General features: G+C 42.6%; 1 protein-coding gene across 1 annotated transcript; it reads right to left on the bottom strand.

Moving 5' to 3' along the window:
* Positions 1-3528: 3528 nt before the first annotated feature.
* On the bottom strand, positions 3529-21743 carry mrs2 (magnesium transporter MRS2). Its single transcript, XM_083650064.1, has 12 exons — positions 21630-21743; positions 21082-21146; positions 20580-20616; positions 16325-16437; positions 14455-14616; positions 14218-14348; positions 11092-11208; positions 10377-10446; positions 8896-8978; positions 6745-6862; positions 3995-4108; positions 3529-3821 (listed from the first exon to the last, which is right to left on the bottom strand). Exons 1-12 carry the CDS (start codon positions 21724-21726, stop codon positions 3762-3764), a joined length of 1167 nt encoding a protein of 388 aa, XP_083506190.1. The 5' UTR covers positions 21727-21743; the 3' UTR covers positions 3529-3761.
* Positions 21744-22492: the final 749 nt, after the last annotated feature.

Genomic DNA, 22492 nt, shown 5'->3' with positions numbered 1-22492 from the left:
TCTTGACGTTTTCACTGCGACACCATAATTAGGGTGGACAGATACACTATTTGAACACAGATATTATTGCAGTAGTATCATCTCATATCCACACATTTACATTATGGAAAATACATGAAAAAATAAATTACATGTGACAGACAAAACAAAGACAGGTCAGTCAGGACAGAAATCAGATGGCATTACTCCATCTTTATCAAGCAAATCTTTTGATCAAGGCACTTTCTTAGAAAGTCTCCATCTATCTAGAAATGTGTGCCAAGTAATTTTGTTTTTATAAACATTAATAGCATTAGGTCTGAAAATCCTTCATTGTTTAGGCTTTAATAATAATGCCAAAGTGGACCTGTTCAATAAATACTAAAAGGAGGGAGACAGTGGTCAGGTGGTTGAGATTTAGCCAGACTTGTTAGAGAAAATGCATAGTACTCTAAGGCAGTGGCTGGTTGTCAGTTGTCAGATTTTGCTCGAATGTTGGAGAAAACCAAAGTGAAACCAAACTATTTCTGTAACTTCCAACTAGGGATGTTCATCAATTATCGAAAATCGATAATTGATTGTTAAGGATTGGAATCGATCCTGTGGCATTTGGATCGATTTTTTAATTATAAAAAAAAAGAAAAAAAAAAAAGAAGAAAAAAAATTGGACTAGGTTTGGGTGGAATTCGTTCCTCCTCGCCGCACTCCATTGCACAGCCGACTAACGTGAGGTGGAGCTTCATATAGTCTCTAGTTTTCTGGCTGGGCACGTGCCAACAAAACTGTTTTAAACATGGGAAATTCACACCGGCACGCGCAGGGGACAGCAGTGTTGGAGAGGGGACACATTGAAATAAAGAGTTCATTGAGGAGAACACGTTGTCTTTCGTATTTTCTGCCATAGGCATTCATTTTGTAAAAAAAAAAAAAAAAAAAAATATTGAAAATTTTCTAAGTATTAATATGATCGATAATCGATACGGTAATTGATCGTTAATTTTCACCGATTATCGATTTTGGAAAATTTTCAAAATGAACATCCCTACTTCCAACGCAACAAGTCTTTGATGAAACTTTCTTACTCTAAGTTCTTGTCTCTTTGTGTTTGCCGACCACCTTTTATGATCATACAGGTTTGTTCCAGTGTTGTAGTTAGGGGTGGGACAAAATGAACATTTCATTTCATGCCAAAATAATTGCGATTAACGATATTATCGTGATAATCATCAGGATATGCTTAAAACTCTTAATATGGCACTAAAACACTGGAATCAGTTTACCGTACATTTTGTTAATAAACAAATTGGAGGTGTTGGCCCCCAGGGAAGTCACCTTCCTCCAGCAGGTTCTGCAGCTGGGAACCTAGTCTTTCTGTCATTCCTGATTTTTGAACTCCTAATATTCCCACACATCTGATTTAACTTTTTTAGCTGGAGGATACAGCGGGCAAGCCGAGCTGACTTCAGCCATGCTGACAACGATTGACTGGAAAGACCCTTGTGGCAAATGGCAATTCAAAAATAAAACAGGAACTCGATAGGACTGTTACTTGTTAGTGAGCTAAGTTAGACAGCTTTTTCAAGTCACTCGTGACTCGGGACAATATTCATTGTCATGTGGCGATATTCGCGATTATACGATTAATGGGAATTCACCACGATACAATTATCTTGAGTGTTTATTATCATGTTATACCATGGTCTGGTTGAATACTCATTTCTGCAGGTGTGCGTTAAAACCGTTTAACGCACACCTAGGGTGCGTTCGTAAATGCACTCTGACACTCCCCACTGAAATGAGAGCGCGGATCTATGGTACATTACAACGGCGCTCCCAATTTATGAATGGTCCAGTGTGCGCTCTGGCACTCGGAGTGAACGCACCCGTAGTCGGGCTCAAGTCTAATCACACGTAAATGTATCCGCTACCTGCACAGCAACACCAAAGGATGGCGATGTATGCGGACTAGATTAACATGCTTTTATTTTATATTGTTGGCAAATGACCATGGTATAGAGGCAACCACCCTCAGCATTCTTCGCCTCCACGTTGTGCATTAAAATCGTTTAACACACACCTAGGAGTTGATTATCCCTTACATAGACGATAATATCTTCTATTGTCCCACCCTTAGTTGTAGTACTCGACTCGGACTCTGAGTCCTGGACTCATTTTCAGGACTCGTGGACACTGATGACTCAGACTTGGACTCAAGCGTTTATGCATTCAGACTCGGAAGTTGGAGACTCGGACCCAGACTTGTAAACTGATAGACTGTTTTTTTTGTAACAAGCACTAATAATTTGGCATAGGATATTGATAGCTAGATTAATACCGTGACATTATTGAATTTTGTGCAAGGGCAGGCACACGTGTTCCACCTACACCTGGATTCACGCTCATGTTCAGTAACTCTGGACTCAGAATGGTAATGACTTAAACTCTACTTGGACTCTTCTTTGGTGACTCAGACTTGGACTCGAACACTGGGGACCTCAAGACTAGACTCGGACTCGAGATATAGTGAGTCGAAAACAACAGTGGTCTGTTCATTTGACATTTCCAAGCAATCATTTTTGGTATGCCTTGGAGTTTTCTGTCTCATAGATGTGTGCCATGGCAGCAGAGTGTGTGAAAGCTTTGGACGAATGCAGCAATGCCCAAAATGGCACAAAGCTTTTCTTTGGTAGAGGATTTTTACAGACGTTCCACCTTCAACATCAAGAAGACAAGTGACTTTCACTCAGCAGGGCACCTTCAACATCAAGAAGACAAGTGACTTTCACTCAGCAGGGCACCTTCAACATCAAGAAGACAAGTGACTTTCACTCAGCAGGGCACCTTCAACATCAAGAAGACACATGACTTTCACTCAGAGGGGGACACGAGAAAGTGGGCAATTTTTTGCTCAAAAATAATGAGACTGTCAAAAAACTATTTTGCATCGTTGCCCAAAATGTTGTCCTGCGTATCACTCCTTTTAAAGCTTTACCTAGTCTTTTCAGGAATTTAGAATATAATTATCATTTTCAAACTGATGCAACAATCTTGTACTCATTGTAAATATGTTAAACTGCATATATAGAGAGGGAAATCTCTTATTTACTGAACATAGAAATTATCATCTAAGAAATAATTTTGTATGATTAATAAATGAATTAATAAAACCAACAGACTTTACAACTTCATTAGGGTCATATAGTAATGTATTTCATATAATAAGCTTTCATGTATTTAATAAGCATTTTTAACCTATCAAATTACAGACTTACAACTGCAGGTGAGGTAGTAGTCCTATTACCGTAGTTCTGTTGTTATTGGGTCTCTCTGTCTCGGTTCCAATGCAGACACTCGCCCTGGCATCCATCCATTCCCACTGGCACAAAAGTCAGTAATAACAAAGCAATGTTTTGTTGCTCACATACTTAATCCACACTCGATATAGGCAAACCAAATCAAACGTCTGCCAGTGCTGAAACAGATGTCGGAAAGTTTATATTTGGGCTGTTCCCAGACTATCCTCAAAGACAAGTCTGATCAAATGTAAAATGTATTTTTGTTGTCTTCAGACATCTGGATACAGCTAGTTTCAACCTCTGCTGGGAGTCCAGAGCAGTAAAAGAATGAGGTAAAGAGTTAAAATAAATGCTCCCAGACTTTGCAGAGCAGTCAGGAAGTCCAGGGTGGTAAAAGCAGCACCTTTATCAGAGGCTCCAGGTCTGTGGTGGAGCAGCAGGCAGTGCAGTTCACATGGTGGAGCAGCAGAGGGTGCAGGTGCACCATCATCTGACTCCAGCCTTGACGTCTGATGCCTTCAGATTTCTCTTCCACACTGTGGGGATCTGGGGCAAACATGAGAAACATCACTTAATCTTAATTTTGCTCTCATTCATCAGTCATTCCTAATTAAAAGTCAACAGAACCACACAAAAAAGTGATTTACTGAATCTACCAATCAGTGTGTCTGGTGGACAAAATGTTAATGTGTCCCCCTCAGTGTGAGTGTGTTGACTACCGGTCGGGGGATGGAAGGCTCTAGATGTCGTCCTAGGAATGATAACAGTCGTCTCCATATCAGCCCACTGCCCAAGAACATGAAGCCTGTCACCAGCCAGAAAACACGCGGGTCCTAGTAGGAAACACACAAATACACATACATCAAGTGGGTAGACTGGGTACAGACACATACAGAGGACAGGTGCACACACAGACACATACTGTAGGTAGGTAGGCATGAATGCTTAACACAAAGTCGAGCTGAAATGGGATTCCCAGGGTATGTGATTCCTGACGTATTCCATCTGAAACAGGGTAGAGAGAGGCGGGACATAGCATGTGTGGAGGAGTTTGATTTGACCATTGGAAAGTGGGCATGTCTCACCCGGTTTTATATACGGCATATACTCGTGTATATATTGTATATATTGGACTGCACTTTCAATGTAGTGATTGTCTTTTTGTTGTTTTCCTATTTATTTATCTCTGTATATTGACCTGACTGCATACAGACACTAAGACAAATTCCTTGTATGTAAATTGCATACTGTGGCAATAAAAGTGATTCTGATTCTGATGTCTGGGGTGAGGGACTCAGTGGACAGAGTGAATGTGAGGAGGAGACTCGAGTGCTGCCCTGCCCTGCACTGCCCGTGCCTCTGAGCAGAGGCACAGTCCGCCGCTAAATAATGTATTTTACCCGACAAATCTGAAACCTACCCGTCATGTTTCAATATTAGTCCATGTACATACACAATATAATGTGAATACAGCCCTGTGGACTGCATACTGGTTCACTGCGCGAGCCCCAGAGCAGAGTACCGACAGTTCGCTCCTTCTAGGCGGACAGTCTCTCCCTCCCCCCAACCGTTGGAGTGTGCTGGCTGCAGGTGTAGGCACCAGTCTTGAAGCGTGTGACGAGCCCTGGTAAATAGCAATATTCCTGCAATGCGAGTTAACGAGCCAATTACATGTCCTTTGCATCTACATTAAATGAAGACATTACCATTCGTTTTATTTGGTATGTTACATACTGATTGGCTAAGTATATTAACATTTATGGGCTAGAAAAGTCTGCCCATGTAGGTAGCCATGTACCTGCCGAGAATTCTCTCCTAGCCATGAAGATTGATTGACAGCTGTCATGTCATATTATTGGTTGAAACTGGGTTGAAGTTTTATAGTACTACCTGACGTTAGTACACTGTAGTAGATGATATTATGAATGAAGTCAGCATGGTTTTGATGTGAAAAACCAAAGAAATTGATTTTTGTGATTTCTTTTTGCCATACATTGTTAAATATGTCCACTGTATGACCAGGGATGTGATCTAAAATAGTTAAAAAGTATTTTTTCATTTCAGCTCGACTTTAAGTCAAATAAAACAAATGCACACAGGGAGGCACATACAAACACAGGCCAAAGGACACATGCAGGTCTGCATGCACATGCCCACAAAATCACATGATGCAGCACTAAACATGACATACCATAGAGACTAAACTAAATTAGACAACTCTGCATTTTAGCTGCAATCCTGATCGTCTTTAACTCATTCCCCGCCAGAGTTTCAAATTAAAAGTCACCAGCCACCGCCAGGGTTTCTGAGCATTTTCAGTGATTTTCCAAGACCCACCGAATATTTTCTTATATGACTACGTAAAGAAAGAAGAGAGCCTCTACTTTCATAGGGAAAAAAAGTTTGATTCTACCTCATCCGTCCTTTAGTTATCGACACCTGAATGTAGGTCGTTTTCACCAAAAACAGCAGTCTCTGACCAGAAAGCGGAGGAAATGGCATTTTTGTAAATGAAGTCATCTTCACGGCTCCTGAACGAATAAATGTCTTTGACGGCGGATACTGGCTGATGTTACACTGAGCTATGATCACCATAATGATTTAGTTTCCCCTTCCGGTCGAACTCGCCCGTGGGCACAGCTTTCAGTCACTGGTGCGAGAAAGAGATTCACCCCGCTATTGAGAGAGGCGAGCCGGGTCGCGCGTTCGTTTTGCACGGGAGGGGAAGGGGGGGCACTGGTTGTCTGTGTATGGAGGACAGGAGCAAATCTGCCGGCTGAAACGTACACGGCGTCAAGAGTTTAGGAACTGGATTACTATTTCCTGAGGACAAGTGACTTGTGGACGTGTTGCGTGCGGGTTGCGTGGTGCGTGGTGAAAACAAAATCCTTCACGTTTGAGTGACAGGCTGCCCCCCCGCTGTAATGGAGTCCAATCCTGTATCGATAAAAGCTGCTGGACCAGCGTTTGAGCCATGCCATGGAGCTGTGACCTTTTCTGATGGGAGATTGTTGCTTTTTTCTGCTTCCTGGTTTTGTTAGACAATCGTGGTCGTTCCTGTACACCTTTAGACGTGCTGTACTATTTCACAAGGTGAGTAAAACATCCATATATCACATGACAGTGAAAACAAATATTGCCGTCCAGAGACGTGAATGGCGGGGAAGCGTTGGCTGTTGAAAGACATCGGTAGACGGCAATGGCGGGGAATGAGTTAATAGATCAAAAATACAGTAGGCATGTACGCAGATATTTTTAAGCGGATGGAAAATAATTTCTTTGCCTTCTAATATATATTAAGAAATAGAGCACCAGAGGAAATGATAAAAGTTTGCATTTGAATTATAATGTGCACATATTGAGATACAGTATTATGAAACTGAAATTCTAAGCAAAACCAGTGGAAAACAACAACAGTTGGCATCAAACTCCTGATCTGGGATAGACCTTTAACAGGGAGCTGACTCACCTCTTCAAAGGAGGACTGCAGATTCATTCCAAAGGCCACGCCTATCAGACCAAATAAGGAGAGGGAGAAGGTTCCCATCGTCAGTTGTAGATTCAGACGCATCATCACATTCCGATGACTAGGGAAAGAAAGCAAAAGGGTAAGAGTCCAGTCTATTAACGAGTAATAAGACATCTGTTAGTACCAGGATGGCCTGTATTACATTATGACTGCTTTAAACTTGTAATTGAAATGTTTGTGGTTTGTGCAATGATTTGCAATAAAAGTCAGGAAATGGAGGGATTATGTCCATGAGATTTTAATTTCAAGAAATAAAGGCCTAACCCAACCTAGGGGTGTGTGATATGACGATATTAGATCGTTAAATATTAGAATGTGGCGGCTGTAGCTCAGGAGGTAGAGCGGGTCGTCCACTAATCGCTTTGGATAAAAGAGGTCGGTGGTTTGATTCCCGGCTCCTCCAGTCTGCATGTCGAAGTGTCCTTGGGCAAGACACTGAACCCCAAATTGCTCCCGTTGGTGTGCCAGCACCCTGCGTGGTAACCTGCCGCCATCGGTGTGTGAATGGGTGAATGTACCTACTGACTGTAAAGTGCTTTGGATAAAAGCGATATATAAATGCAGGCCATTTACCATTCAGAATGTCTCCACGATCTGCCTTTCCAGACAGATGGTTAGTATGGCGCTACATGCAGTGCACATTCTTTCAGTTGCATTGCTGTGTGAAAGACGCTTCCAAAGTTTTCATCCCCTCCCCCTTTTCACTTCGCAAAGTGCGAGCATGGAGCACGGAGGGGGAGTTGGTTTGACACACACACACACACACACACACACACACTCTGCTCGTAACAATGAACAGCGATAAGAATGACATGAACGCAAATTAAACCTCTTTACAACACATACACACACGCACACTAAACAAACATGCGGGCAGAGAGACAGACAGGCAGATGACGCAAAGTGTCTGAATCCTATGGCTGCTTTTCCTTTGTGATAGTTTGAGTTTCATTTGCTTCAGTCGGACTTTGGCAGTTATTTTAAATGCGAGGACGCATTGCTCCTAATCTGCCCTCATCCCCCCTCGTATTCCCAGGTGATCGCGTTTCTGCTCCTTTTCAACCTCGCCTCTCTCTCACTGCTTACGCCTCAACGCTGTGTGTGTGTGTGTGTGTGTGTGTGTGCTGAGCCGAGCCGCATCTCTCAGTCCCACTCCCCACCCACGCTCTCTCTCTCCCCCCATCTGTCTGTCTCTCTCTCCCTCTGCATTAAACTAGCAAATTAAAATGACAACAATCACGTGAAAGATCGCCCAACAAAAGCAACTCAATCGCGGATAGCCCATTCGTCCCATTGCCCAACCCTACTGTATAATAGTGAACCAATATCTATGGATAGATCGATAGATAGATAGATCGATAGAGTGAGTGAGCGCGTGCATGCTTGTGAACATTGATATTTCTTAGCACATGAATTATTGTAAACTCAGCGTAAATGAACGACATGCAAATATTTATAAAACAAATTGTATTTGAAATTTTCCTGACTTTTCCTGGTTTCTCATGGCTGTACGAACCCTGACATTAGTTTGGTTGTCTTGTACTGTTCAGTAACTTGCAAAATAGCCTTAAAAACCAATATGAAAAATAATTGTGATAAGATCGTGGATCGTGATCCTGCCTGAAAAAATTGTGATATGATATTTTTGCCATATCGCCCACCCCTAACCCAACCCCAAACATTCCTTTCCCTGGCCAAATTAGCCAGCTCTGCCTGGGGGATCCTGAGGCGTTCACAGGCCAGCGTGCAAAAGCAGTTAAATGCCATTCTTAAAATGAATAAACAACTCCTGTTTGATACTCCCTGGAGTGCACATAAAAAACATTATTGAGGTGATTTATGTGAAAATGATCAGGTGAATGTTTTAATGATTTCTAACACACACACACACGTCACACACACACACACACACACACACACGTCACACACACACACACACGTCACACACACACACACACGTCACACACACACACACACACGTCACACACACACACACACACACACACACACACACACACACACACACACACACACACACACACACACACACACACACACACACACACAGTTTGTACTGCTGTACATGTATACCTGTCCAGATTGATAAAGATGACACTCTCAGAGTCGTCTATCAGTGCTTTCAGTTCTCTGGTCGTGTTGCCCAACTCTTCAGCCTGCATGGAGACATTTACAATCTCTACGTTACATTACATAATTATATTACATGTGTGACAAATATGACTTGGTGTGTACATGCCAGTAAGAATCAGTAAAACAGTCAATCAGAAACAGTCAGTAAGAATCAACACATCCCTTATTGATTCAGTCCATTACACGTAAGAGGCATCTGCCTTAGTGTATTGTACAGTATCAATGCTTCAGAGATTATGCGATATAAGAAAGAATGGACAGGTTCAAGTACACCAATTAAGGATGTAGTTCACACTATAACCATATCATATCGTCGCTGTTGTGCCAGGACCTCGAATGTCCCTTTTTTCACCTTTTTACTTTTTGTCATAAATCAGTGCCATTGGTCACCCTTCATGTCTCTGTGTGGTTTTTATCAAATGCAACCAATGGAAACGCATTAAAACGAGCTTGTGAGTAAATCTCGTAATGCCATTCGCCCTCAATCTGTCAGTCAAACCTCGAAATTAGTCCCCTACCTCCGTCTGTAGCCCCCCACGCAGGACAATAAACCCGGAAAAGTCACACGGCAGACGCGCTGTGTATTTCTCATATCGTTTTGACTTATCCTGGCTTCCTCTGATGTTAATAGATCAATCAAATGTTTTCCAGTTATTCCTAGGCTGCAAACTTGTTTGGAGTGTTTTCTGACGAGAATAAAGTAACGTTAACGCTACGTTATGTCAGACTGTTCTCATCCCATGCGAAAGCCCCCGCCTCGGCCATGAGAGGCTCAGAGCACTGCTGCTGCTGCTGCGCGCGCCCCCGCGGCTCGGAGCTTGGGGCTCGTGCATGAGCATGCGACTCTCTCCCGCTTGACTGGCCGGGAGAAAGAGCTTCAAAGTCGGACTGATAATATAAACAACATCATTTGAGCTTATCCAGGTAAGATATTAATAAAGTAATGACACATTCAGCGGGAAACTAACTATAATTAAGACATGTGCCAACTTTGACGACGTTTGGTTCAGTATTTTAAGAGCAAACAGGTTTTTTTAACTTCCTGAAAAGTTGCTGTTTTGGAGATTCGAGGTCCTGGAACGACAGCGACGATATACAGAATATACAGAAAATATTGTGTTTAAGACAGATCTTAATGTGTAGAGTAGTTTGCACATCCCATTCCAAGTACCATTTCACTTCATTGGGGTCAAATCCCTTTAGAGTTAATCTAATATCACAATACAGTATAATAACAGAAGCACATTAATTTACCGATAATAATACCGAATAAATCCTCCATTTATCCAGAGGTTGATTGGATGTAACAACCTTATCAAGTTCTACATTTAAAGCATTTGAATTGTGAAGAGTGTGTAAAGGTTTCAGAACTGACTGGGAAGAGAGATGTGTTTTTGCTTTTGAACAGGCAGCAGCACTACCTGCATGTAGTAATTCTCCAGCAAGAGCTCAATCTCCTCAGCATGGTCAATACCCAGACTGCTCTCCTCACTAGAACGGCATGCAAAGAGACATAAAGACAAAGGTACAAAAATAATCATACAATCAATACAGTATATATATACAGTATATATATATATATATATATATACACAGTATATATATTTATATATATATATTTATACACACACAGTATATATATACAGTATATATATATACACACATACAGTATATATATATAGGTAAAGTATCTTCCAATATTTCCATAATTTTCGTTTTAGATTGAAAAGAAAATGGGGGGGGGGCATAATTACTCTTAGCTCAAAATACAGATGCACATTAATGAATAACAAAAATTACAAGTGTTAATATTTTACTACCTCAAAATATATTCAACCTTGTTTAGTTGCCAGGTCTTGTATAAAAAGGTAAGTCAATAAACATTAGGGTGTTAATTCCATGAATCAGAATGTAAACAAGCCAGTGATGGGTGGTCAGTGTTTCAGCAGAGGGCACCATATCAGGACATTACCTAACATTTACAAATTCAATTGTTTTGGTTTGAATTACTTTCAGACCAAGTACATTAAAAACAAAGTAACAAAACTAAAGATCTCTACATCATGCGCACATGTGTGTGTGTGTGTGTGTGTGTGTGTGTGTGTGCGTGCGCGCGCGCGTGTGCGTGTAACATACAAAACTCGCGGGTCTGTCCACTTGGTGAGACAGAGTTCTTCAATGATCTCTTCTTCATCCAAAATCTTCCACAAGGAATCTTTGAAAACCTTGATGTCCGTCTCCAACTCTGATAGACTGACAGAGACACAGAGAGAAAGCAGAAGAGAGACAGGAGAGAGATCATGAATCCTTAGACGCCTTAACGTCTGTGTCTAACTCTGAGTGAGAGAAAAAGACAGAGGCATTCAGTGTTAAAGCTCCTGGAGATGCATTCAGGGCCAATGACGAGGATGTCAGAATTAGGTTGAAGGGAATTTTCTGCAAGGATAAAACAGATGCTATGCTGAGAAATGCTGTGGGCAAGAAGCTAATATACATACATTTTAGAAATGAGGGGGTGAGAGCAGTACACACTACTTTTTATTATTATTTATGATTATCATGATACAGGTTGATGGTCTACCTGCCGGGCATTGCTGCCTGACGCACCTCCACCAGTGCCTTTTGTGCTGGTGTGCTCCTATGAACACCTCTGAGGGCCTATGCGGGTCATCAGCTGGGGACCACCAATCATGGATATTTCACTCCTTTAACCCCAGTACATCTCATGGTGGCGGAGCGATGGCAGGGATCTCTCCCTGCCACCCCCTGCTGATGCCCTAGGGACACGTGACGGCTTTCCAGCCAGCCTCCCTGCACTCCGCTGCCAGGTCTGCATATTTGGAGCGCTTCCTCTCGTTGGCGGCCTCCATCCCCTCCTCCCATGGGACAGTAAGCTCAACAAGCAGGATGGTCTTGCGAGCCTCTGACCACATGACGAGGTCGGGCCGGAGTGATGTTTCCACAACCTCCCTGGGGAACTGGAGTTGTTTTCCGAGGTCAACCCTCATGGTCCAGTCACTGCCAGGTGAGAGGAGCCTTGCTGCTTCCTGCTGGCGGGGGGGTTTGATGTTCTCTCCAGCCCTCGCAAACTGGATGGGATGTCTCGCTGGAGCGGAAGGTCTGCTGTTTGCCTCCTGTCTGCATGACTCTGCCACCTCTGCCAGCTTCCTCAGCACCAGGTCGTGTCGCCACCTGTAGCGGCCTTGGGACAATGCTGTCTTGCAGCCCGACAGGATATGCTGGAGGCTAGCATTGCTGGTATCGCAAAGGGGACAGGTCTCTTCAGCACCGAACCATTGGTGGAGGTTTCGGGGACAAGGTAGGGTGTCATAGGTTGCTCTAATCAGGAAGCTGAGCCTAGCTTGGGGGGTCTTCCACAGATCAGGCCATGACATGGGCCTGTCTGTGACTCCTTCCCATGACGTCCAGCGTCCTTGCCGGCTCTGAGACACCGCTTTGATGTTAAGGCGTTCCTGCTCTGTCCTTGCCACTTCCGCCACCACCATGGCTCTCCGCTCTTCCTTGGAGGCCTTTGACCAGAACAAGGGGGTCTCACCCCTCCCTAGGCCTGCTCGCCCCTCCTGGACTCTGCCGACTACCTCGCGGTGCTTCAGCCTGCTGATTGCCATGTCGACCTCTTCCTGGGCTTTCCACTTCCTTCCCGTTCTTATCTGGGTCCCTGCTGCTCTCACCAGCTGGTCGGTGGATTCCCTCAGCTCGAGCACCATCCGAGCTTTTATTTATGATTATTTATTAAGTAACTTAAAAGTTGCACCCAACGTAATCATGAGGTGGTCACTAATTGTTATAGAAACCTTGGCTCAAGAATATTTAATATCTAGGAATGATCATTATGGCCGATTGGCCGCTACTCGAATTAGCAGACAATTAGGTCCAGGTTAGCTCCTAGTAACATTAAATGCTTTCCCTACATGAATGCATTTGGCTTGACTGCTTATGCGTTTGTGATAGGGATGAAACGATAACCGGATTTAATGATAACTGTGATAATATTCCTTACCATGATCAAATAACTTACAATAACCGTACGCATTGAAAAACATGGTAAATACTGTCCATCATCAACGAAAGTTGGCAACCGTCTCCCAGATGCAGACATGCAGCCTTGGAGAAATGATTTCATCAATCCTTTTTGGGTTTTGAGTTTTCAATATAAAACTTGGTGAAATGATTTCTGTGAGTGTAGTGTATCAATACTTTTTGAACATTTTCAGCACATTTTAACAATACCATGATAATACTGATAACCATGATAATTTACGTCACTATAATCGTGATATGAAATGTTCATATCATGTCTAGTTTGTGGGTTATCTTTCAAAGGGGTAAAGATGTATTATGTCACAGTTCTTTGCGCTTTCTGTTCTGGCGTGGACCCTGGATCTTTGGCACGGTAGGCTTGGTGTTGCAGAGCTCTGTGGCACAGCTTGGGGTTTGGGCCAGCTCAGATTTTGTCATGTGCTGGCTTGCTGGTTCAGAAGGCGTTTTGGAAAACCATTCCCAAAACCTGATGATGATGTGTGTTTGCAGGTTCTGTATTGTATTGTTGGTTCCAGAGTTGTATCAAAGTCTCTCATAATGTCCACTGTAGCTGGTTGCTAGCATCTCCACGCAAACTACTAGTAGCTTAGATACAGTAGAACATTAGCCACTCAGATGTCATCAGTTATGCTAATCTCCGGTGTGCGCATATTCTCAATGTCCACACAATATCCAGTTGCCCCATTTTGCTGGTGACGGCTCCACGTGCGTCCCTGACAATCCCAAGTGTCTTGTCATCAGCTAGATGACCGCTTAGGTCATAGCGGCTGCGCCTTCCTGTCTTTGCATTGCATCTTCCTCTGGTCTGAGCTGGTCTGGTCGCAGCCGTTAAATGCAGAAACATAACCTTTACCCCGGATGTATTTGTCAGTACTTTCCTTGCAGTGCTCCCTAGCGGTAAACCTGCAATACTACAATAATAATATGTGTCATATACTATCAGTGAAACTCATAACATAAAGAAGACTATCAGTCCAAGAAATTAGCCTTGAGGCACAACAAATCAAGTAGAAGATACATAATCACTAATGAGACAGAATATTTTGTTTGACAGATAAGATGAAAAGCAGTCCAGTCCCAGAGAGATACCAACTAAATTTCTCAAATCCATCAGTTAGAAATCCATTTTCAATCTATGACTCTATGTTATTCTGTATATGGATATGTGTGTGCGCAGATTTGTGAATGTGTGTGTGTTACCTCTTGCTGTTCTGTAGCAGTACATGTAGTTTACTTCTGTCAGCAGAAAGCAGTTTAGGATCCACCAGGGATTCCAATGTGTCTAGTATCACTGGATGGACTTCGTTGAGCCGGGCTTGGAGAGTGTTCACCTGTTCAACATAGACCCATGAAGACGCATATAGGCAACAGATACATACATACAAGTACAAGTTTACTCCGTGCTTCACTTCAAAACAAATGTGTAAACTCTCTTACCCTGTGCTGCAGGATGGCCTCCAGTGCTCTGAACTCAAAGGGCAGAGAATGGGTCTGTGATGCGAGCTGTGGGGCGAGCTCCAGCACCAACCAACGCTCCAAACCCAGACCACGGAAATCCAACACCAGGAGGCACTGTGGGGTCACGATGGCTTTCAAAGACTGGGGACGGAGAGAGGGATGGTGGGATCAAGAGGAACAAGCAAGGAGAGATCATGATTGCATGTTTTTGTCAGGGCATCGCTCCTTTAGAACCAACTGCAATATAATACAATATGCAGAATATTGGATCAATATGCTTGTAATGTAAATATTTGAGGGAACAGGCCCAACCAATGAAAAACTGGTTGTGAAACAAGGAATGTTGATCCGGAAGAAGCACCCCTCTGTGTTCCTTTGGACTAAAGACTCATACATAAAGCACAGTGCGCGCCCACGTACGGTATACTACTGGTTGTATGCTGCGGTCACTTGGACTGATGATACTTTATTGTACTCTCTCCTCTTCTGTCTGTTTTCCTTCTCGGTCATCAGACAGACAGACTGGTAGGTATGGCTGCGCATTATATGGACTAGAAATATTGCGCGCTTCGCATGCTCATTTCTAGGTCGCTCCGCGCCCAACTGTGCATCAATTGTGGGGCAATTGTGCGCCGACCCCTTCTACTAGGCATGGGTCGATTTCCGGTTTTACTGGTTCGGTTTGATCATGTGCGAACCAAAAAAAATGATTTTATTTTTTATTTTTTTCAATAAAAAAATAGTGCCAATCCATTCTGATTGCACTATTTTTCGTATTAGCCTCTTCTCAAGTTGCACTAGTAGGCAAAAGTCTTATTTTGTTTATTATGTTGATGTTTGAAGAAAAGTTAAGCTGAATAGTTATGAGAAATAAAAACAGTGTGTTGTTACAGTTACCGTAAATGGTTCTGCTTATTTTTATTCAGTGTTAGTGCTGGTTGGCATACTAGCTTAGAGGTGCATTATTGCCACCAACTGCAGTCGCAGATTACAGTCATTTATGGGCTACACTAATTTTTTTATTTTTATTTTGGCGTGTAAAATTCGATATACCGGTTTGATACGTTTTTGGGGGGAATATCGGACCGGTTTCAAAACTTTCAAACCGACCCATGCCTAACCTCCACCTTATTATAGTAGGGAGATATTATATCAATACTATGATATGAGCCTAGATATAGTCTTAGATTTTGAATTTAGTAGAGATTTGTTTGCCATTTTGTTCTTGTGTTGTCTTATGTTCTCCATTTGACTGAAATCCTTGATTTAAACTGATTATTTACTAAACTAAATTGCTGGCATGAAGTACATCCTCCTACTGTCACATAACTACTGCAGGTTGGCGGTGAAGCTGCTCTGTCTCTGCCTTCTGCTGGGTCTACTCTGTCCCAGCCAGGCCGAAGCTGCTGCTGGGTCTACGGCTACTCTGTCCCAGCCTGCTGCTGGGTCTAGTCTGTCCCAGTTGCTCTGTCTCTGCCTGCTGCTGGGTCTACTCTGTCCCAGCCAGGCCGAAGGTGCTGCTGGGTCTACTCTGTCCCAGCCAGGCCGAAGGTGCTGCTGGGTCTAGGGGTGGGTTAAAAAAAATTGATATATCGATATTGAATCGATATTCATTTGAAGGAGCTGATATTAATAAAATCCAATATTGATATTAATAAGGTGACATCACACACATGGACTCTCTCTCTCATCTTCCCCACACGCACGATTTCTGTGAATTTGCCCCACTAAAATCTGTATCGCTCTCAAAGATCCCATATCGGTCGGCATCTAGTACCACCTCCGCCTGATTTTGAGACAGGAAAAACCCTGTATACTGTATGTGTGTGGAGAGATAAAGAGAGTGTACCTCCATCCGTATTATAATGCAGTTGTTTCTAGCAGTAAGGCTGGTGCTGTGCTGAAAGCGCAGGTCTCTGGCTTGAAGACTGAGCTCCTGGCACAGTTCTGTTTTCTTTTTCTCTGGAAGAGGTCACACCAGAAGAGCAATATTCACAACACAGAATAAAAAAATAACAACACACGTGCACACACATTGTCATTACGGTACATTATCATTACGGTAGTCTCCTTCAGGCCAAAATGGCAGGGTGGGGGTAGCTCTGCTGCAATGGAACGACCTATTAACTTTCACTTCTTATCTGTAAATTCTTTGGAGATGGGGCTAACACAACCCATCTGGTGACAGGACACCTACTGTACAAGTCACACAGCAAGAGGAGAGATGAAGTCTATTATGTCCAACTGTCACTGGATGGGACTTAAAGTGAAAGCCTTCACTCCTACAACCTCGAACTGAAAAGGTCGAGACAATCGTTCTTTTCCGAGATAATTAACAAAAATGTGAACAATGCACGCACTCTATTTGCCACAGTTGATAGACTGACTAATCCGCCTCTCTGTGTAGCACCTGAATTCCTCTCTACTGTCAAATGTAATGAGTTTGCTGCCTTTTTTACGGATAAAATTATTAATATCAGGCAGGCTATTAGTGGCTCCACACCAAGAAATGCTGTGACATCATCCTACCCGCAGATCCCTAGTTCGATAAATTTGTCCCAGTTAAGCGTTATCGACCACGACATCTTAGAGGAAACTGTGCAAGGCCTTAAATCATCTTCGTGCTGTCTCGATACCCTTCCAACAAGCTTTTTTAAAAGCGTTTATAACTGTCTGTCGTCGGACCTATTGCAAATAGTTAATAGATCCCTTGTGACCGGCACTTTTCCTGAGTCCCTGAAAACTGCAGTTATTAAACCCCTACTAAAAAAGCGTAGCCTTGATGCATCGGTAATCAGTAACTACAGACCAATATCTAATCTCCCCTTTATAGCCAAAATAATTGAAAAGGTTGTTTACCTACAACTCAATAGATTCCTAACCTCAAATGATCTCCTAGATAAACTCCAATCAGGCTTTCGCCCCCATCACAGCACTGAAACCGCGCTTACTAAAGTCATAAATGACATCAGAATGAACACAGACTCAGGCAAAAATTTGATTCTAGTGCTACTGGATCTTAGCGCTGCATTTGACACTGTTGACCACTCAATTTTATTGGACAGACTGGAAAACTGGGTTGGGCTATCGGGTACGGTCCTCCAGTGGTTCAAGTCCTATCTTCAAGACAGGAAGTACTTCGTCTCCATTGGCAATTACACATCTGACCTAACTAGGATGACTTGTGGGGTGCCTCAAGGATCCATTATGGGGCCCGTTCTCTTCAACCTTTATATGCTCCCTCTAGGCCTAATTATGCAAAAAAACAAAGTAGCCTATCATAACTAATGCAGACGACACTCAGTTGTATATAACTCTTTCCTCAGCTGACTATGCCCCCAAAGAATCATTGTGCCAGTGCATTGATCAAATAAATAACTGGATGTGCCAGAATTTCCTACAGCTAAACAAAGACAAAACTGAGGTGATCGTGTTTGGCCCCAAAGAACAAAGGCTTAAAATCACTGTACGCCTTGAGTCTCTATCCCTGAAGCCTAAGGATCAAGTCAAAAATCTTGGAGTTATTATTGATTCCGATCTCAACTTTAACTCCCACATTAAGTCAATTAGAAAATCTGCTTTTTATCATCTTAAAAATATAGCAAGAATTAGGGGATACATGTCCAGACAGGATCTAGAAAAACTAATTCACGCCTTCATTTATAGTAGGTTAGACTACTGCAATAGCCTTTTTTCTGGTCTCTCCAAAAAAGAACTTAGGCAACTTCAACTCATTCAGAATGCTGCTGCTAGAGTTCTAACGAAGACTAAGAAAGCTGATCATATCACTCCAGTTCTTAAGTCCTTACACTGGTTGCCAGTGTGTCAGAGAATAGATTTTAAAATACTGTTATTAGTCTATAAATCACTTAATGGCCTAGGCCCAAAATACATAGCTGAATTGCTCCCACGCTACGAACCGTCTAGAACTCTTAGGTCAACAGGGTCCAGCTTATTAACTGTCCCTAGGATCAAATCAAATCACGGGAAGGCTGCATTTACCCACTATGCTTCTGCTAGCTGGAACAAATTGCCTGAAGACCTCAGATCTGCCCCAACCTTACTTACTTTTAAAAATAGACTAAAGACTTTTATGTTTACCGTCGCTTTTAACTGCTGACAGCTACTATGCAAACCCAATGAGTCCTCTATAAGTTTTAGCTCTTTCTGCAACTGCTGCGCCTGTTGCTTATTGCACTTTTTATACTCTTTTTTTTAAGTTTTGTTGTGATGCTTTTAAATGTCCATTTTATTTCTTCTTTTCGTTTATTTTCCTGTCAACCATTTTATGTGCTTAAAGGGATAGTTCGGTTTGTTTGAAGTTGGGTCCTATCAGCTAGTCAGATACACTAACGTAATTCGGTACAGTGGTCTGGAAGCGAGGCGCAGTGTCTAACGAGATCCGGCACCCAGAGCAGCAGCCAAACCAGCCTTTTCTCTCTCAGTACTGGGGGTCAACAACTAAAACTATAACTGTAATTTAGCCACCTAAAACAACGCCCACCTAAACAAATCGATATCCGTGTACATGCACGCTCTATTTTGACAATTTTCAGGGCTTTACTTTTCCGCAAAACAGCAGTTTCATTCGGCACTGCTTTTTCTCCCAACCGTACAACCACCGTATTCCTCCGCTAAAAGCCAGCTCCGAGCCGCAGCACTGGATTACTCCGCAGTTATTTGGGGGTAGGCTATTTTATTTCTCCCGGTTTGAAGACACAACAAATGGAATACACAAACGAAAATATGAGTGATTTTGATAGCGAGGATGATATGCCATTCACCTTGGTGACAAGAGGATACAATTATGAACCAGAGAGAATACAGAAGAGGAACTTTTGCAGAGAGTGAACAGGCAGAGAGATGCGCCTGCTGCCTAAATGCCTGGGTGCCCTGGCTGCAGACCTTATTCACCATTCCCAGGATAAATTGTGGAAAACGACCCAGACCAGAGAGGCCAGGTGACTTGTTGTCTCTAAAGTAAGTCAGTGTTTTATCTCTCTTCTAAGCCTTCCTGTTTTGTAAACCGCGGCTCTGTGCTCTGTGCTGGCTTTAGCGGAGGAATACAGTGGTTGTACGGTTGGGAGAAAAAGCAGTACCGAATGAAATGACTGTTTGGCGGAAAAGTAAAGCGTAGAAAATTCTCAAATAGAGCGTGCATGTACACAGATATCGATTTGTTTAGGTGGGCGTTGTTTGAGGTGGCTAAATTACGTTTTAGTTGTTGACCCCCAGTACTGAGAGAGAAAAGGCTGGTGAGGCTGCGCGAGGCTGCTCCTCTGGGTGCCGGATCTCGTTAGACACTACGCCTCGCTTCCAGACCACTGCACCGAATTACGTTAGTGTATCTGACTAGCTGATAGGACCCAACTTCAAACAAACCGAACTATCCCTTTAAAGGAACACTCTGCCCATTTTCAACCAGCTTTGTATCATTAGAACATCAGTAGTATATCAGAAAACTGTAAACGGTTTTGAAGTCTGTCATTTAATTTGACAGTTATTGAGTGTTAAAGTGTGGACCAGTGACATCACTGGTCCACACTAACTCAAATTAATAACTCATTAACTCAAATCAACTCTCAATAACTGTCAAACTATTCATCATTCATCTAGTTTGACAGTTATTGAGAGTTGATTTGAGTTAATGAGTTATTAATTTGAGTTAGTGTGGACCAGTGATGTCACTGGTCCACACTTTAACACTCAATAACTGTCAAATTAAATGACAGACTTCAAAACAGTTTACAGTTTTCTGATATACTACTGATGTTCTAATGATACAAAGCTGGTTGAAAATGGGCGGAGTGTTCCTTTAATGAAGTTGCTTAATGCACTTTTTATACTATTTTTTTTTTTAATAAGTTTTGTTGTGATGCTTTTAAATGTCCATTTTACTCTCTTCTTTTCTTTTCCTGTCAACCATTTTATTTGAAGCACTTTGAATTGCCTCTGTGTATGAAATGTGCTATACGAATAAACTTGACTTGACTTGACTTGACTTAAAAGTGTACTTGAGGGATACATTGAAAAAGACACCTAATAGTGGTCACATCACAGGACTATTGATAATAACTTCATGCAGAAACAATTTTACAACTTACCAAATGATGTCACATTTCCTTCAGTATCAAACTTCATCTGTGTGGGGGGAAACAAGGGGTGAATGAAAACAGTCACCTTTGTTTTGCTGTATCACAATAAATGTATGGCGGCACTTTTGGTTAGACATGTGGGAAATATGCGTTCAAATCGTTCAAATCCAGCCTGATTGTAATTCCTGGTTATGAAAGCTGTGAAAACCACTGGCCTGGCCTCTGTTTCTCCAAATGCATTTAACAGTTTCATTCACCCATTTTCCTGAAGACATCAATTACTTAAAAATGTGTGATTTGTGTGATGTGATCATATTAAATGTTATATCAACACAGTGTTGTGTGGATCCACATTTGGCATCAAAATAGGCATGCTGGATTTTTCTAGAACTAGATCTCTGTCCCTGTGCAGCGAGGCCATGGGATGGTACTGATGACGAAGTGCATACTATTACTATAGCCAGTGATCACTCGGATGTTTCCGATGACCTGGGCTTGGTGTTCATCTTACCACAACAAAAGCAGGAGCTACACTGGAGAGGGAGGCTTCTGTCACTCTGGTGCGGATGAGGGACACTGTTTAAAGAAGAGGCAAGGCTGTGTCACATGCATTGAAATGCTATGTCACATGCAAGGCAAGACCTTCGCCTTGGACACAACTACATGTAGCACATGTAGTCTTTAGTCTCAGATAGAATGAAGAGCGGAAGAAAAAAGTGACAAAGCCAGCAAAATATTAATTTAAAATGCCTTCCTCAACTACAGTTATAAAACAGAATGTAACAGAACAGTGAGACTGTTTTAGATACAGCAAAATTATGAACAAAAAACAAATCGTATACTGTATATGAAATGCAAAACATACAAAGTACAGTGGTGAAAGATGGAAATTTAATTATTAGATTAGATTGTTGTCACAATTGTTCAAATGGACAGTGAAGAATATAACTTAATAAATACTTGAGAATACAATGTCAAAACAGAATAATGCAAAGGTGAATTTTGTTTCTCAAATTACCTTCTTAACAGTAAGCCATTTAGTAATTCAACCTGCCTTACCATGCCACTGTGCACCTCCTTGCAGTAGGGTCTCTTTTCTCAGCGCAGCAGACGGAGGTCTTACGGGTGATATCTGATTGCAACTGCCAGTTACCATGACATTACTGTAGCTCTTGCTGCACCATCCCAGCTTGCTGTAGTTCAGCGGGTAGATTGTAGTAGCACTCCCAGGGTTAGGGGTTCGACTCCCACCCGTGCTAGAAATGTATGGACTTACCGCACTTATAAAGCGCTTTGGGTAAAAGCTTCCACCAAATGGCAGGTATATCCTATTAGAGTTTATACAGCTGGCCAGCAGCACCCTGCTTAGCCTCATCTCCACTGCCTGTGCCCACACAGCACCACAACACACAGCCTTCACACAGGCTACCATACTGGTTTCGCAGGGCTGAATGCACAGTACAGCAGGGAGTGATGCTGGGGGAAAGGCAGGCAAACTGTAGTCTCCATTGGATATAAATGGGGGAAGGGGTGAATGCTGAAGTCACCTCTGCTCTGGTCTTCTTGAAGTGCCCCTCCGGCTGTCCAGTAGGTGTAAAGTAGTCAGTCCATACTTGCACCAAGACTGCAAAACAACTAACGTTTAGTGACACACATACGCAGTCACGTCATCTAGGTTCCTTAACACAGTGTTGACAAAACAGTTGTGCAGTGCTGCAGCATGTTAGCTAGTTAGCTGCTAGCATCCACAGACAACTTGTGCCGTTAACGTTACGTGACTGACCGTCTCATAATCGTCGTGACAGTCGCTTGCGTAGATATGTTCTCCAGTACATGTACTTGCCTCTTAATCCTAAATCAACACATAGCTGTCTGTGCTTTAGTCAAACATACAGCCAAATAACGCGGAGGACAGCGGCAAG

This window comes from Poromitra crassiceps (genome assembly GCF_964638095.1).
Source record: "Poromitra crassiceps genome assembly, chromosome: 1".
Lineage (NCBI taxonomy): Eukaryota > Metazoa > Chordata > Actinopteri > Beryciformes > Melamphaidae > Poromitra > Poromitra crassiceps.
The sequence above is the reverse complement of the archived record's forward strand: the minus strand, read 5'-3'. Positions and strand labels throughout refer to the sequence as shown.

Coding starts and splice junctions, on each gene's coding strand:
- mrs2 (XM_083650064.1), bottom strand. CDS start 21,726: ATGGTAACTGGCAGTTGCAATCAGATATCACCCGTAAGACCTCCGTCT. Junction 16,438..20,579: donor AGGAAATGTGACATCATTTG/GTAAGTTGTAAA, acceptor GACCTCTTCCAG/AGAAAAAGAAAACAGAACTG. Junction 4,109..6,744: donor TGCAGTCCTCCTTTGAAGAG/GTGAGTCAGCTC, acceptor GTTTCCTACTAG/GACCCGCGTGTTTTCTGGCT.